The 17,870-nt window shown below is 37.3% G+C and overlaps 1 protein-coding gene across 1 annotated transcript in view; it reads left to right on the top strand.

The window, feature by feature from the left end:
• Positions 1 to 17,870, top strand: part of LOC131851760 (twitchin) — a 114,991-nt gene that overhangs the window by 56,894 nt on the left and 40,227 nt on the right. The window contains exons 64-91 of the mRNA XM_059202307.1: positions 78 to 312; positions 785 to 991; positions 1,240 to 1,403; positions 1,914 to 2,049; positions 2,473 to 2,597; positions 2,828 to 2,984; positions 3,437 to 3,634; positions 4,291 to 4,550; positions 5,131 to 5,281; positions 5,729 to 6,010; positions 6,292 to 6,432; positions 6,858 to 7,016; positions 7,381 to 7,519; positions 7,911 to 8,074; positions 8,304 to 8,617; positions 9,100 to 9,367; positions 9,927 to 10,087; positions 10,678 to 10,819; positions 11,630 to 11,738; positions 12,801 to 13,005; positions 13,315 to 13,582; positions 14,183 to 14,343; positions 14,675 to 14,819; positions 15,120 to 15,272; positions 15,729 to 15,857; positions 16,266 to 16,456; positions 16,742 to 16,856; positions 17,274 to 17,469. Coding sequence (XP_059058290.1) covers positions 78 to 312; positions 785 to 991; positions 1,240 to 1,403; positions 1,914 to 2,049; positions 2,473 to 2,597; positions 2,828 to 2,984; positions 3,437 to 3,634; positions 4,291 to 4,550; positions 5,131 to 5,281; positions 5,729 to 6,010; positions 6,292 to 6,432; positions 6,858 to 7,016; positions 7,381 to 7,519; positions 7,911 to 8,074; positions 8,304 to 8,617; positions 9,100 to 9,367; positions 9,927 to 10,087; positions 10,678 to 10,819; positions 11,630 to 11,738; positions 12,801 to 13,005; positions 13,315 to 13,582; positions 14,183 to 14,343; positions 14,675 to 14,819; positions 15,120 to 15,272; positions 15,729 to 15,857; positions 16,266 to 16,456; positions 16,742 to 16,856; positions 17,274 to 17,469 — 5,075 coding nt within the window. The remainder of the gene's footprint in view (positions 1 to 77; positions 313 to 784; positions 992 to 1,239; positions 1,404 to 1,913; positions 2,050 to 2,472; positions 2,598 to 2,827; positions 2,985 to 3,436; positions 3,635 to 4,290; positions 4,551 to 5,130; positions 5,282 to 5,728; positions 6,011 to 6,291; positions 6,433 to 6,857; positions 7,017 to 7,380; positions 7,520 to 7,910; positions 8,075 to 8,303; positions 8,618 to 9,099; positions 9,368 to 9,926; positions 10,088 to 10,677; positions 10,820 to 11,629; positions 11,739 to 12,800; positions 13,006 to 13,314; positions 13,583 to 14,182; positions 14,344 to 14,674; positions 14,820 to 15,119; positions 15,273 to 15,728; positions 15,858 to 16,265; positions 16,457 to 16,741; positions 16,857 to 17,273; positions 17,470 to 17,870) is intronic.

The raw sequence follows: 17,870 nt of genomic DNA, 5'->3' as shown, positions 1-17,870 counted from the left end.
TTTGAGCCGGATACGATCCGGAACTTATAAACCTATTTGTACATGACTTATACTAATTACAACAATTAAATTCCCAGGTGACAGAGAATGTAATCAACGTAGATTACAATACGAAACTGGATATTAAAGAATCCGTACGCTCCATGACCGGCACGTACCGCATCCTGGCAACCAATGAGCACGGCAAGGACGAAGCTGAAGTGGAGATCACCGTCTTATCAGCACCCGGCAAACCCGGCGGACCACTTAAGGTTGCAGATGTTACAAAGTCTGGTTGCAAAGTGTCTTGGAAGAAACCAGAAGATGATGGTGGTGAGTTGAATATATTTTATTATGTCTGTTACAAAAAGTACAGTATGTATCGATATTAGACAATAGACATTTGTATTAATTAATGGTTGTATAGGTTTTTCATATTACAAATATCTTACTAATAAGATTAAGTTATTAGTTTAGAACTGGATTATAATTACACCTATTTTGTATTTATGAAATAATTTAATATTAAAATCGTGTGAAACGAGAAGAATAATTAGTTTACTAGTTGCATAAATCTACTCAAAACTTTTATAGGATTAATATCCATAAAAATGAAACATTTGAATCTTATCAAAATATATTGGCGATGACCACACTGATACGCTTAGACGCACAGAGGCACAAAAATTCTAACAATGTTTGTTTATGCTTATAAAGTTTTCTAGTAATTTTGATTGAAAATACAACTACAAGTTAATAAAAAATTTAAAAACATTTGTACATGTAATTTATGGACAATTTTCAGGTAAACCAGTTACTGGTTACGTAGTAGAGAAACTAAACAAAGCAACTGGTCGGTGGGTGCCTGTGGGCAAGACCGACGACACAGAGATGGAAATCAAGGGGTTGCAAGAGGGTGAAGAGTACGAGTTCAGAGTGAGGGCCGTCAACGAGGAGGGCGAGTCTGAACCACTGAAGACTGACCACTCGATTGTCGCTAAGAATCCTTATGGTATGTATATTATATAATCTCTGCTTAAGGCTTTAAATTATATCTATAAGTTATTTTCTTCCACGGTCTCTTTGTCTTTTAATAGTAAAAAACAATTATTTGATACCTCTTGATTTGATACAAATTGACTGACTTGATTTGATATCATGCTCTCATTACGAATTAATGTTTAAATTTGAGAAATTTTAAAGGTAGTTTCAACCTAACAACAAGGGTCTTAAACACTTTTAAATTATATTTATTTTCAGATATCCCTGGTAAACCCTCTGTGCCCACAATCGAGGACTGGGACGTGGACCGAGTGGACCTGAAGTGGGAGGCGCCCAAGAACACCGGCGGTGCACCCATCACGGGCTACGTCATCGAAAAGAAGGAGAAATTCGGACAGTGGCAAGAAGCGCTTACTACCAATGTGAGTATACATGGTGATATTCACCATAAACGTATATTTAATATTTTAACTCTCATGAGTAGTGAAATATTTTATATAATCACAAATTTCTTACCTACTCTTAACAGAATCTACATGTGGAATGGGTGCTCGAATTAGAATTATCAGTGAAAAATACTTAAAATTTTGTTTATATTTATCGAATAGAGGTTATTTCTATTATATTCTGATTGATCTTCGTGGCTCTTCAAATGTGAATCGTATAATGATACAATAAACTGCCGTTTTAGAACGATTGTAAGAACTACTCTTGTGGGCACTCCCAAGAACGGTTTTAACAACCATTGGTGAACAGTATATTTGACTAAGGTAGTATGATTATATTAAACATAAAAAATCTTCTGTAAGAAATTCTTGAAATGATAGCGAAAATCGTATCTGATCCCAAAAGTATTGGTTAAGAAATAATAAGTGGATAGGGCGAAAGTTGAGAGTGTAAGTTGTTAATCTATAAATATTTACAAACTCCAGACACCAGAGTGCAAAGCTCGCGTGCCGGACCTGAAGGAAGGCAATACGTACCAGTTCCGCGTCCGCGCCGTCAATAAAGCCGGACCTGGAGAGCCAGGTGACGCTACACAGCCGCACGTCGCCAAGGCTAGATTCTGTAAGTATTTATTTATATATTTACTTAATACATATAAGTTCGAAGTACATATGATGATGCACAGAATAATTGTTGGCGGTGCAACTATAATATATGCAATACTAGTCTATAAGACGGCTTCGATGGTTTACCGGTTTAACACACCGACTTACGTCCGATGGTCGCAGGTTCATATATGTACATATTGGCTTTGTTTATAATGAGTTTTAATAGTTACTGTTTATACATCATTTAAGTCGTTTTGGTCACCTTAATTCAGAACGCATCACAAGAAAGCCAAGTCTTACAGAAGAGACACATTTCGTATGGAAACTGTTTCTTTAAAGACCCTTGAAAACTTGTTTTGTAAAAAAAAGACAGATTGGCCCCATACTAGTTAGGGAGATAAAAATATAATTAAACTTATTACTCTCACGTTTCCAGTGAAACCACACATAAACCGAGACAAGATGGGCGCTATCCGTATACGTGCTGGCACCACCATCAGATTGGATGTAGACATCAAGGGTGAACCTCCACCAACCAAAACGTGGACATTCGCAAAGAAGGTAGTATATTCTTTCATCATCATCATATCAGCCTGTATCTATCCACTGTTGGATATAGGCCATTCCCAATGTCTTCCACCATGTGCGATCTTCCGCCTTCCGCATCCATCCACTCACGGCCACCTTAGTGATGTCGCCGGTCCATCTTGCAGAAAGGACTCTTCACTAAAATCAATTTTTTAATAAGTAATATTTACTATTCTCTTATAATATTACGACTTTTTATTCAGGTCTTGGAAACGGCACCAGGCGTGAAACTAGAAAACGAGGACTACAACACTCGTCTTCAAATCTTTGAGACCACATGGAAGAACTCTGGTATCTACACGCTCAAAGCGGAGAACGATTCTGGAGTCGACGAAGCTACCGTCGAAGTTACTGTGCTTGGTTAGTAAATATACTATTTTATATACGGAGCTATGGACACTTGCTATGATATTACTCTATTATTCTTTTTAAATGTTAATATCTCTCTGTTTCGTTCTTTCAACATTGTAAAATTTTGTTTTATTAGATGGATTCATGAATATGTATTCTAAGTGTCTAGATTATTGTAGATTATAAAAAACCATCTTAAAGAAGAGTCATTTTGGTTTGCGTTATTTGTGATGAGATTTTAGAATAAGTAATAGTATTATTATATTTAGAATAAAACTTTTTATAGAATCAATATGAGCCCTGTTTTTCCCATATTAAAAAAAATAGTTTTGCCACCTGGAAAACGGAATACGCCCTCAATTTTTCTGGACATTCGTTTTTAAGAAAGTATTATAATTAAGGAATGAAGGACAAATTTATTATTTGTACCGCCTACATTAAATTCTAATATAACCTTACAGACAAACCGGGCAAGCCCGAAGGACCATTGGAAGTGTCCGATGTCCACGCAGACCACGCCAAGCTGAAGTGGAACAAGCCGAAACACACTGGCGGTCTACCTCTCAGTGCGTACGTGGTTGAGAAGATGGACGCACTGACCGGGAAGTGGGTGCCTGCAGGTACCATCGACCCGGACACCACTGAGGCTACTGTCACTGGTGAGTGGTAATATCGTATACTAGTTGTTACTAGTGACTTTGTCCGTGTGGAAGTGTGTGGAAGTAATAGAAATAAACGTAGCATTTTTTAATCGTGTGGAAAAGTCTTCAAAAGACCGTCTCCCGTCAGATGGTTGACGAAGGGGTGTGTGGGATTCTTACCCACTAAAAAACAATACGGTGTTCCTACGAGCGCCTATGCCGGAGCTGCGAGGTCGGGTTAGCATTCTATCGCAACTCCTGCGGCAAAATAAAAGCGGACTATATTACTTCTTATTATATTAAGTATCTGCGAGTGAAAGTCCCGTCTAAATCGGACATCCATTTCAGAGATTAGCAAGAACATACATACAGACAGACATTTTATTAAATTATTTTTGTATGTATGTTTCGTGTTAAAAATGCAATTACCTGAAAACTGTTAATTTATAATTATAAACAGACAGATATAGTCTTTATCGTGTCAGGTTTAGCTAGATTCTTTTCCAATTTCTTGGTAAGGTAGATTTTTCAAATACCACTTTTCTTGACAGTGATTGGGTTGTATTCCTTTTATTATTGAAACTTTCTTACTACAAAAATGGTCACGCATTTATATCGTAATTTTGGATTTGGCTTATTCTCCAAAATAAGTGTTATTTTTTTAACCAAAACAGGTCTGGAACAAGGCCACACATATCAGTTCCGCGTCAAAGCTCTCAACGAAGAAGGTGAATCAGAACCTTTGGAAACTGACCACGGTACCCTAGCTAAGAACCCGTACGACGTGCCGGCCGCTCCTGGTCTACCCGACATCGTAGACTGGGACGAGAAGTCCGCTAAACTCAAATGGGAACCTCCTATTAGGGACAACGGTGCCCCTATTACCGGATATATTATTGAAGTTATGGACAGAGATAGAGGTGAATTCGTTAAGGTGAGTTGCCTTGGTGTACGTTTAATTTTTTTATCGAATTAGCTGTTATTTTACGGTATCCATTTTTTTTTCATATATATGGTAAATGAGTAGCCTATGGACGCCTGAAACACCTACAGAACCTTCATATACCCTTCTTGAAAAACCCCATGCTGTAGTCTCGTGAGAAAACCTCGGCAGGTAGTCCACAATTTAAGTGTACGCGAGAGGAAGCTCGTCTGAACCGCACTGTCCGAGACCACTTAGGTTAGCGTGTGGGGATGAATTCCCTGTCGATGGCGAACGGTGTGATGTTAAAAGGTGGCTATAGGCATCATGTCGAACAATTCCTCAGAACACAGTCCGTAGTCCATTTCACTACCTAATGGTGTTATATTATTTTCTTTAATTCAGATACAATTAACATCATTCAGAGACGAAACACGTGTCATAATATAGGTGTAGATTCAATAACAGTCGGAATTTGATCACCATTAGAGAAGTGGTAACGGTGGTCATGTTTTCACACCCATATTTGAGGTCTCACATATTCTGATGATAGATGAATATATAAGTATAATTAACTGTTTATGGTTTCCAGGCGGCTGAGATTCAAGGCAACGTTTGTCAAGGAACTGTGCCGAAGCTGGAGGAAGGCAACCAATATCAGTTTAGAATCCGCGCCGTTAACAAAGCCGGCCAGTCGGAACCTTCAGAGAACACCAACTGGCACACTGCTAAACCGAGATTCTGTAAGTAAACAAGTTATATGGAATAGAAATATTTTTTACTAGCGACCTCTCCGGGCTTCGTACGGGTGTAATTGACGGAAATCATATAGAGGTTTACATGTATTATAAATATAAATGTTCGAAATTCGACCATAATTATTATAATATAAATTAGAAGTATGAGCATTATTAATCTACTATTGTCGAAGACTACAGTTCTATATGTGTGTGTGAATATGTAATATGTAATGTTTTTTTTTATTGATTAAGTGTATTTTTTATGAAAAATTAAAAAATCATTTTGCATTCTACTCTCCTTCTCTATACAAACTATAAATGTGCGGAATTTCATACTCGTCCGCGCAATATTCGTAAAAAAGTTTTTGCTTCACGTATTTATATAATGATCGTTCAAGTACCTTGATCACTTATTTGCAGTAATACTAAATTCGACCTTGATTTTTCCAGTGAAACCAAGAATTGATCGTACAAATCTTAAACCTTTAACGGTGAAAGCTGGCCTTCCCGTCTCCCTCGACGTTAAAGTCTTCGGCGAGCCTCCGGCAACCGTTACCTGGTTCTTCAAGGGCGAGGAGTTGAAGAACAATGAGAACTTGGAGATCATCAACGTTGATTACAATACCAAGTTCCTGATGACCAAGAGCAAGAGAGCTAATACCGGCAAATATGTAATTAAAGCTAAGAATGAAGTGGGAGAAGATGAGGCCGAAATTGAAATCACCATACTCGGTGAGTTACGGCTTTTTCTTTCTCTCTTTCTTCTCTGATTAAATAACCCCATAAATATGGAATATTTGATGATTTTTTGTGACTAAAGATTTTTATATTTTAGTCTAAAATTATTTTGACTGTGCTTTAGATTTATTAGCCATATCTATGTTAATTAAGAAACACAACAAGATTTTAGTTTTCTATTATGACAATAAAACAAAATATTTCTAATCAGCTAAAAAGTTGATACAATATTATACACAAAGCTACGTATAAATGACTATTTTTTTCTATTATAGGCAAACCGTCTAAACCTAAGGGACCATTAGAAGTATCAGACGTTACGAAGAACGGATGTACGCTGGCGTGGAAGAAACCGGAAGATGACGGTGGCTCCCCCGTCGAGTACTACGAGATTGAGAAATTGGACCCGCTCACAGGTTGGTCTATAATACATTTATATTACATCGCATACAGGATAGACAACGAAAATATACGGCTAGTGGTCTCTAGAAGAATGGCAAAGCAATGGCCTACCTAAAAGAAAGTGGATACCATTATCATCAATGTATGGGACATACATCATTTCAACACGTGATGTTTGAGCCTATGCCTATGCCTATGTACCCTGTAATTTCACTGGCATATCTCACAGAGCCTTAATTTTTTAACGGTGTCTTTTTTATCGTTCCCTACTGCTGAGGATCGCGACTATACACGTTCTTATCGAACAGCTGTCGCCATCGATTGTGCTCAGACTTCTGCTGTAATGTTTATTGTCGCTTCATATCTATAGACAATCTTAATAGTAAGTAAATAGAGAGTAATCATAAGTAATATTGTAATGTTAATATTATTATTCCAGGACAATGGATCCCATGCGGTACTGCTAAGGATTGCAAGGCCAACATCACTGGTCTCCAAGAGGGCAAGCCTTACAAGTTCCGAGTGAAGGCAGTCAACAAAGAGGGCGAGTCGGAAGAACTCGAGACCGAGAAGCCGATCATCGCTAAGAATCCCTTCGGTGAGTAGACGATGTCTTTGAAATAAAATAAATTTAATAATTTTCCTATATTTCGCTTTAATTAAATATATAGTTTAAATTATTAAATCAAAATTCTTCGACCGTTCTATTGGTCTTTTGATAATGTTGGCTCTCGGACCAGATAAGACGAATATGAGATCCGGTCAATAAATCTATCATGCCCTATTGGAAACCACTGGAAACCATCATGACAAATTCACTATGTTCCAGAGGGAACACCGTTGAGGTTAACCTACATGGTACATTGCTCAGCAATGGGGTCTTCAACACACGTTACTAAGAATCCCCTTCCTCCCGTTTTGCAAGAAATTGTTATTGATCATATTTAAATAATATTGTATAGACGAGCCCGGCAAGCCTGGTCGTCCTGAACCTCGTAATTGGGACAAAGACTTCGTGGAACTGGAGTGGAGTCCACCGAAAGAAGATGGCGGAGCGCCTATCACCGGTTACATTATACAGAAGAGAGAGAAAGGCGGCAGGTTTGTGATCTCTAGCTTTTTGTTGTATTCACTGTTTGTGAAGTGAAGAAGACTTTGTACAAAGTCGTCAATATGGGGATACCTCTGTTTCTGGATAACTTGTTTGCTTGTGTCGCTTGTTTTACCTTCTGGTCGAGATGCAGTGAAATTTTAGGGTGTAAAGCGAATGTTACTACGTATGATGGAGTGATCTCCGTTGTGCTGTTTATGTATATAGCCGACGGTTAACATTTACTCTAAGGTAGTTCAACATACCGATTACTTAAAAAATAAAATAACTTTCTACGTTATCTTAAACGTAAAGTCATAATTTTAGTTATATTTAATTAAATCTTTTTTTATTGTATTTATAAATACTAGAATAAGGTCTAATATTGATGGTTAAATTTAGATCATGGCAAGATTGCCTGCGTACATCGGGTGACCGACCCACTGGCCGCGTGACGGACGTGGAGGAAGGTCGCGAATACGAGTTCCGCGTGATAGCTGTCAACAAGGCTGGTCCTGGCGAGCCGTCAGACCCGAGCAAATCTGTCATCACTAAACCTAGATTCTGTAAGTCAATATATATTTATGTCGAGCTTTAATAATGTCTTTAATCATTTTGGCAAGCGGCAACGCATTTGCATGTCTTCTTCTGGTTTTGCGAGTAGCCGCAAGCTATTTTGGCCCCTGTGGTATAATAGAAAAAGACATAAGCTTCTTCTTATTATAGTCACGGACGAAGTCGCTTACAGAACCTAGTAGAGTATCATCAATATCAAACATATTTTCTCCATTGCAGTGGCTCCAAAAATCGACCGCAAGAACCTACAAAAGCGAAAGATCAAGGTCGGCCAACTGCTCAAATTCGAAGCGGACGTCAAGGGTGAACCTGAACCGAAAATCACGTGGACCTTCAAAGATAAACCCCTCAAGGACGAGGAGAGGTTGAAGATCGAGAATAAAGATTACCACACGTCATTCTCGCTGCAGAAGGTGACCAGAGCAGACAGCGGCAAGTACGTTGTGACAGCGAAGAACGACTCTGGTACTGACAGCGTTGAGATCGAAGTTGACGTTGTCAGTAAACCTGCTAAACCTAAAGGACCTCTAAAGGTATGTACAGTCTTTCTCACTATTAGTAATCACATGCTGAATTAGACCTTAAAGCAGAACTTTATAGTTAATATTCATAAATTAGTTAATTTTAGAATTTGTTGGTAATCAATGAATAGATAGAGTAATAAATAAAAAAAATAGAGTAAATAAAAATGTACCAGTTATAACAAATTTTGATCTACATAAGTGGCAAGAAATGCCCTATAAAATACATGGTTCCTAAGTTCTCGCGTACACTTAGATTGTGTAATGAACTACATGAGAAATTACAGTATGGGGTTTTTCAAGAAGGTATAAGTATATTAGGGTCCTTAAGGGTCGGCAACTCGCACGTTACAACCCTGATGTTTCAGACGTCCATAGGCCACGGTAACGGTTTAGCATAAAATGGGCCGTATTCTTGTTTGCCACCTAGGTAGTATAAAAAAAATACAAAAGATATATCAACCCTATAATTAACGATAAACTTATTACCTCAGGTCTCAGACGTCAAGGCTGATGGCTGCAAACTGAAATGGGATCCACCAGAAGACGACGGCGGTGAACCCGTCGAGAGCTACGTAGTTGAACGAATGGATACGGACTCTGGCAGATGGGTGCCCGTCTGCACCACCAAGACCCCTGAAGCTGACGTCACTGGCCTCAATGAGGGCAAGGATTATATGTTTAGAGTTAAAGCAGTCAACCCTGAGGGTGAGAGCGAACCGTTAGTCACGGAAACCGCCACTACTGCAAAGAATCCTTACGGTTAGTACTATGTTATTTTTGTTTTACATTGAATAAACTGATTCGTTGAACCTAATGAAATTCTGTTCGACAATAAAATATCTTTAAGTTATATGACCTACTTATTATGCGATAAACTTTAAAATTTAAATTAATAGTAGTTTATAAGGTAAGGTGGTTGTATGCCTATCAGATATTAATTTTTTTATCACTATAATATTTAAGAACCTTTTCCATTAGTATATGTATCTGTTTGTTGGAATTTAGAATACTTAAAATACTCTATTATTAATGGAATCAATCTCGAACCACCAAAAAGAAGTAATAGCGAATGATGAAATTATGAACACATCCTTGAATTCGAATATATTGTTAATTATTCAATTTTACGAAGTCACATTTCATGGTCCTTCGGGCAGGATATAAATAAGAAATAATTTTCCATAAACTTATCAAAGTCATTCAAAGTAATGTCGTCACTTTATCTATTAGATTTTGTATGTTTCTAGTATATATTTTTATATTCACAAAAAACAATGAAATGCATGGAGTATAAAACCACAGTGCACTATTTTTATAGGTGAACCTGACGCACCTGGTAAGCCAGAATTCAAAGACTGGAGCAAAGACCATGTGGACCTCAAGTGGGAGAAACCTGCCAGCGACGGTGGTGCTCCCATTACAGCTTACATCGTCGAGAAGAAGGACCGAGACACCGGCAAATGGGTGAAGGCTGCTGAGGTAAGATTATTTACTATTATTTTTCATGTGTGTTTATAACACACATATATATACATTTAGTAGTGTGTTGTCAAAGCCGAATAACAATTGAACAATATTGCCAAAGTTTTGTATGAAAAAGTTAGTTTCTATTTTTTTTTTTTGTAAATGTGGTTTAATTTTGAGCTTTTAGCTATACCTTTTAAATCTAAGCTTGTATATTATAGATTATGAATAAAACAAACCTACGTTATTTAAAGGTATTGTATTTGATACAGTTGAGTCTATGGTTTATGTTGGATTTCTTTAAATAATTGGTTGTATATAATTAGATATATAATTGTATTGATAAACAAGCTGACAGCTCACCTGATGGTAAGCTGTGCGCTTTGCGCTAAACCTTATTATTATAAAAAAACCACTGATGCGCTGCAATTTTAGAGGACTAAGATGTCATGTCACATATCCCGTAATTTCACTTCTTAATCTGCAATCTTCAACTAAATAAAGCTGCTTGACGGCTGAAATAAGTGAGACTGACACGCAAAAACTTTATGGGCTACATCTAATCGAAAATAAATTCAAAATAACTAACGCACTAAATTCATCAGGTTCCAGGCAATAAGACAGAAGCACGCGTGCCTGATCTGATCGAAGGCAAAACATACCAGTTCCGCGTGAAAGCGGTGAACAAAGCTGGACCGGGGAAACCGTCCACGGCGTCTGAGAACCTGCTTGCAAAGGATAGATTCGGTACGTATTAACGGAAAATGATGAGAGAAAGATTGAAGTTTTAGGAGTGAATAGGCTTAATAATCTGTTTTCACTCTACACAGCGCCATCTAGTCACAATCTAAACCTATCCTGCATCCTGGGATATTTCTGCATATATAAAAGAACATTTACTAATGAGACTTGAACATAGTTCCCAACTGATTTTATATGCCTATATAGCAGGTTTGTTAATCATCCTAGGATCTAAAATAAGATAGTGACAAACATTTATATATTAAAAAAAATCGGACTACTCTAATGCTGTTGGGCGCAATTGGCCTTTACAGCTTCACCGGACGATAGGGGGCGAATGCGATAGCACTCCAAACCCACGGAAGGACTTATGGAGCGACTGAAGGCCACCTCCCGTCTGTCGGATACAAGTTTAGTCTGAGGGCACCCCTAGGGTATCGAATTTGTTCGTAATTTCGATCCCCGTTTGAATCGAACGGATGATCGATTGGAGGTAGCTAACACAACTATTGGATGGTTCTAAAGTACTAGCAAATTACGCAATAAATTATATACCATTTATAAGTTACGCCTGCTCTAACGGTGTACGCTGGCAGGACACCAGTGGCTGATGATAAGATAAGTATGAAGTCATGTCAGTTAGCCCATCGTGGTAAATTCACCATGAATTTATCACTATGGTATCCAGGGGGAACCATGTGGAGGTCAACCTGACATAGTACATTGCTAGCAACGAGGTTATTAGTCTACATGACAACAACCCCCTTTCTCCCAATGTAATAGATCTACAAATAACGTAATCGTTTCTTCTTATAGCACCGCCGAAGATCGATCGTACCAACATGCGCGATATCACAATCAAAGCGGGACAGAACATTCGCCTTGACATCAAGGTCTCGGGCGAACCGCCACCATCTAAAACATGGTATGCACATTTTATTAGTAATAATACTTTATACTTTACAATCTAATGTACAGTTTTTATTATAATTACAGTACTTTAAAGATACTATAGAGGCGATGTGAACAAAAGTGTCATTCAAAATTTTCTTCATTGTTGTTTGTTAGTGCGTACCATTCTTTACTCAAAGCTTTGATCTCTCAGGTTGTCTGTAGGAGATTGTTTTAAGCGATAAGGCTGGCTTTTGTTTAGCACATATTATTATATAAAAATTTTAAATACGTTTCTGTGCACAATAATGAGTAAATAATTAAATAATACTAATAATATATTAGTATTATTTCATTATTATTAAATTATTAAAACAAAAAGAGTTGATATATTGAAAAATAAATACTGTATTTTTTATACATATTATATACATTTGTACAACAATTACTAGTGCTAGTGACTAGTGGCTTTTTAGTCTACCTTTCTGTCTGGAATGCTAAACAAGCTGGATGGTAAAAGGTTACCGTGACCGTATATATATAAAGAATGCCACGAAGATCACGTCATAACGTGACGCTACTTTTGAGTTTCCATTCTGAAGGACTAAGATGTCATGCCTTCTTACCCTGTAATTTCACTGCCTTATCTCACCTACGAAACGAAACATAGCTTATAAAGCCGCTTTACTCAATTGGGTGAGATGTACGAAACATACAAAGACTACCTATGATAAATTATTAGGTAAATTAAAAAGTCATTATAAACCAGATTCTAGTCTACATAATTTATTTAATCGAAACCCAACAATTTGCAATCCAATACATAAAATGACAGTACATTTCTAGAGAAAGCCAGACAAATTTTCAGAGACTTAGCAAATAAAAAAAGGAGTGAGCTGGATCACATAGTAGAAGTAAAACTTCAACGGAGATGTGGAAACACGTTGCCGTTGACCTCTATCCGCTGCCACCAGCCTTTCTCTTTCTCACACAACGCGATATATCGTCTATCTGCTCCACGCGATGGTCTACATAGAAGTTTCACTTCAAAAGTCTTAATAATAGGTGTACATTACCATTAATTAATATTCCCCAGGTTCCACAACAAAGAGCGTCTGTCCACTCGCGATGATCTCACCGTGGATACTGAAGACTACCGCACCAAGTTATCAATTGTGATCACATCTCGCAAGCACAGCGGTACATATGTACTGAAGGCTGAGAACAGCAGCGGTAGGGATGAGGCCACCATACAAGTGATTGTATTGGACGTGCCCGCTAAACCTGAAGGACCACTCAAGGTAAATTATAGCATTATTTATTTATTTTAGGAAGATTAAAGGTGTAATTTTACATATTACTTATCATAATGAACCATTTGTCCACAAATAAATAAACAAATGTCTTATATATAATATTAGTTGTAATATAAATAACACGTCAAGTATATTTCTATATCCAAGTAACAAAAAAAACATATTTTAGTTTATTACTGAGGAGTTTAGTCTATTATCAGGTGTTTTAAACCTATTGCAGCACTGCGACCTACGGAGATTTATTGTGCTCGCTTTTATAGTTAGAAGTTAAATCGTGTAAAATTATGATTTCAGATCTCAGATGTCCACAAAGAGGGTTGCACCCTCAAATGGAATCCTCCAGTGGACGACGGTGGCGCCCCCATCGACCACTATCTCGTGGAGAAACTCGATACGGAAACTGGAAGATGGATGCCGGCGCTGAAGACCAAGGACCCCAAGGCGGAAATAGAGAACTTAGTTCCTGGACACGAATACAAGTTCAGAGTATCTGCGGTCAACAACGAGGGTGTGTCGGAACCGCTGGAAGCTGACCACTCGATCATTGCTAAGAATCCATTCGGTAAGCAACAGCTTAAAATTTTAGTAACTATATGTCGTACACGTAGTTATAAAATGTCTTGACTCAAAACGAAAATTAGACGAAACCCACTTTAACATTTTAGGCATATAATCGATTTTTCTATTCCAAAATTTTTTACTTAAGTCAGTTTATTGTTAAGCGTGTAATACACGTCTAATATAAAAGGTAGGCTTTGTTGAGGCTGTAGTAAACTGTAATTTACATGTCTGCTAAGTTGCTTATTTTATAAGTTGTGTTTCGATCGTTGGATGAAAAACGGTAGTAAAGTTACAAGAAGAAGAAGAGAAGAAAGAAGCATGATATCTGTGTGCTCCGTAATGGCAACGTTTATGTAGTAATCAGGCGATTGATATCACTTACCATCAAGTATACTGTCTCTTGTTGTGGTATCTGTCAGCTTGTTTGCCATCCCAAATACAAAACATATAAATGCATTGTAATAGTAAAATTAAACATATTACGCCAACCCCAAACAAATGGGTTAAGGAAGAATCAGATGATAAATAGTAGTTCAATAATGAGATAAAACTATTAAATAATATTAAATATTCATTGTTATTATGTGTATTTGTACAACAGATGAGCCTGGTAAACCAGGCACTCCCGAGGTAGTAGATTGGGATAAGGACCACGTGGATCTCAAATGGGAGAAGCCTCTGAAGGATGGTGGAGCACCCATTACTGGATACGTTATCGAGAAGAGGGAAGTCGGATCACCAAAGTGGGTGAAAGCCTGCGAGGTGAGTAATCATCATAGTCTTTAGAAGTCTTTAGTGTTTTTATAGGTCGGGTTATTGTTACCCGCGACTTCGTCTGCACTAGCTTTCAACATCGATTTAACTGGTTCTCTAAACTTCTGTTTTCTAAACTCATTTGGTTCATTAAGAGCTTTTAGTTGTATAGTATATCTCTTAGCCTATGTTCGTCCTCTTCTTATAATCTATCTTCCTGTCAAATTCCACTAAAATCCGTTTAGCCATTTAGTAATAAAAAGTAACAGACAGACAAACACAATTTCGTATTTATACTAGATGAACAGAAGGGTAAATGTATTATTTATTTATTATGTAGGTTGGTCCTAATGATAATGAAAAGGCAACAGTACCGAACTTAGACGAAGGTGTGGAATACGAGTTCCGGGTGAAAGCTATCAATGAAGCGGGTCCTGGAGAACCCTCAGACGCCAGCAAGTCCGTAGTTTGCAAACCAAGGAGACGTAAGTACACCAGTTATTTCATTAATCTAATATACAATAATATTGCCCCGTAAATTTATGGTCTCTTAGGTCGAATTTCTATATCTACTATCTATATACATATACTAGCTGACCCCGCAAACGTTGTTTTGCCATATATAATAATAATATAGCTATTAAATATAGGGGTTGGTGGTAGAAAGGTGAAAATTTATGTTCAAAGAATTTTTTAGTCATCAGTAAGAGTGGCATTTTAAAACTCGACATTGTACTTATACACAAATATTTTGTAATTACATTTATGGTAATATGATCATACAGTGGCTCCGAAGATCGACCGTCGCAACCTCCGCACCATCAAGGTACACGAAGGCGAGCCCATCGCGCTAGACGTGAAGGTCTCCGGCGAGCCTCCACCAGATGTCACGTGGACTCTCAACGGAAAGTCCGTCACCAGCGGTAACGGTCTCAAATGTGAGTACAGCGGGTTTGATTCCAAATTAACAATTTGTACTACCAATATTTTAGACTTCGGCATACGAAGTTTTTTTTATGGATTATAATTAAATAGTCTGCGTTAACACGGTGCGTGTCCCCAGCGGAGGATGATGAGATGAGCATTAGGTCAAATCAGTTATCCCATTGTGATAAATTCACCATGAATTTACGATGCTTTCCAGGAAGAACCACGTGGAGGTCAACCTGAGATGGTACATTGCTAGTAATGGGGTTATTAGTCCACTACTAACAATGCTATTTTTTTAAACTATTCGTGCAAGATGCACTTTGTGTATACGTATATATTTTATATAATTTCAAAAATATATTTATATAAGTCTTTCTACCATAGTGACCGATGTCCTCGGTATATTAACAAAATACTAATAATCCAGCGAGAACACTAGTTAATTATTTTTATTTTAAATGCAGTGGTGGATGTGCCATATCTGACCAAGTATCAGCACGCAAGCCCGCGTCGCAAGGACTCCGGCACCTACAAGATACAAGCCGTCAACAAGTACGGCCAGGACACAGCCGAACTGGAAATCATAGTCACATGTTAGTATATGAAAAGCGTCTTTAAACCATAACGATTTAAAGTTCTTCTCAAAATTTTGAAGTCTTAAATACCAAATTGCAATTAGTTACTAGTTATTTGACAATAATTTACTGCCCGCGTACAGTTCTGTCTGCTCTATAGTTGACTGGGAAAAAACGCCATGTGTTCATTACAATTTGTTTATATCGGATAACGAATTGTTTAATCTATAAGTTCGCAATTGCAGCTGTGAGTTAATCGCTAAAGAATTACATAAACAGATTTTTTTTCCAATGACAATTTCACCTAAACTATAGATAATATTCCTAAAATCTGACAGCTGGGTGTTTGCACTCGTATTGTAATTCATCTTTTTAATTTCTATTTTCATTTTCATCTTTTTAATTTTTAAAACTCTCGTTTTTCAGCCAAACCGGAGAAACCTGAAGGTCCACTAGAAGTATCAGACATCCACAAAGACGGATGCAAGCTGAACTGGAAACGGCCCAAGGACGACGGCGGTGAACCCATCGAGGCGTACCTTGTGGAGAAGTACGACCCTGAGACTGGCAGCTGGATGCCAGTTGGGAAGACTCTTGGAAATGTACCTGAGATGGAGGTGCGTGTGTTTTTATCTCCAGGATTTAAGAGTAGATTATTAGGAAGTTAAGCATATACCCTAGTTGGAAGAGAAAAAAAAAATATTGATACTACAAATTCTCTTATGTATGAGTAGATAGAGAACTCTATGCTCAGTAAAGAGTAGACTGTCCGATAGATAGACAAATGTTTGCTTATCATTTGTCTATCTTCATACATTTTCGCATTTGTAAGAATTTTATGTATCCTATAAATTTTGTAATAGTTTTACTAAACAATAAACTATATTATTTTGTTTTATTAGGTGGATGGGTTAATCCCCGGACATGAATATAAGTTCAGAGTGAAGGCGCTCAACAAAGAGGGTGAATCGGAGCCGCTGGAGACATTTGGATCCATCGTCGCGAAGGATCCATTCAGTGAGTGCATTTATCGTTTAATGTATTTATGGAACTGTAAATATGCTACTATTGTTAAAAGTATAACCTCCTATAAAACCATACTGTTCAAGTGTTTTGTCTTTCAAATCTATACAAATAAATAAAAAATAATAAAATTGAAGTGTCTGTAATTTCAAATTAATAGCTTCTCTCTGAATGCATATGAAAGAGAAATCATAAAAAAAAAACACTATCATAAAAAAAATATGTCTGTTCTTGCTATCTTTAAAACGACTGGACAATTTTTATGGAGACAGATAGCTAATGTTATAAGGTAACTTATAATTTTAATTGTATTAAGTTGGTTAATATATTGTACTAGTTTATATTAAATTATAAATTTAAAACAATAAATATACAAGATTTGTGGCTAATTATTTTTCTATTTAATAATAGCGGTACCAGATGCGCCCTCAGCACCAGTGCCAGACGACTGGTCAGCCAGCCACGTGGATCTCAAGTGGGAGCCGCCAATATCAGACGGTGGATCTCCCATCATTGGTTACATCATTGAGAAGAAAGACAAGTACAGTCCACTGTGGGAGAAAGCTGTGGAGACTCATACTCCTACACCTACTGCTACAGTTAATGGGTACGTTACTGTTTAATTATCTCAATTTATAGGGAGTTATATGGAGCTATAGGGAGATATAGAGCCATATACAAGCAACACGGGGCTATAGCTTATACAAAAATACTAGAGAGAATACTACTAGAGACGCAGAAATCGATTTCTAATGACTTCGAATTGACTTTCCGTCTATTGAAGACGAAAAGTGATGACTATTGCCAGCAGATATGAATAGAAGTTCAAATATCACAGAATGCCCGTATTGCCTCGCAGGCATTGCCATTCCTAAGTACAACAGTGTTATGTTTGCATACACCGTAAATATACTGCTATATCTTATCCTTGAAAGCAATGCATTTGGCAATAAAAATATATAAATAAATTAACTCTTAATTGTAAAACTACGTTTACAATAAGTTGAA

The sequence above is a fragment of the Achroia grisella genome, unplaced genomic scaffold, assembly GCF_030625045.1.
Source record: "Achroia grisella isolate CSIRO2021 unplaced genomic scaffold, CSIRO_AGI_Agris_v1 utg1174, whole genome shotgun sequence".
In the NCBI taxonomy this organism is placed as follows: domain Eukaryota; kingdom Metazoa; phylum Arthropoda; class Insecta; order Lepidoptera; family Pyralidae; genus Achroia; species Achroia grisella.
The sequence above is the reverse complement of the archived record's forward strand: the minus strand, read 5'-3'. Positions and strand labels throughout refer to the sequence as shown.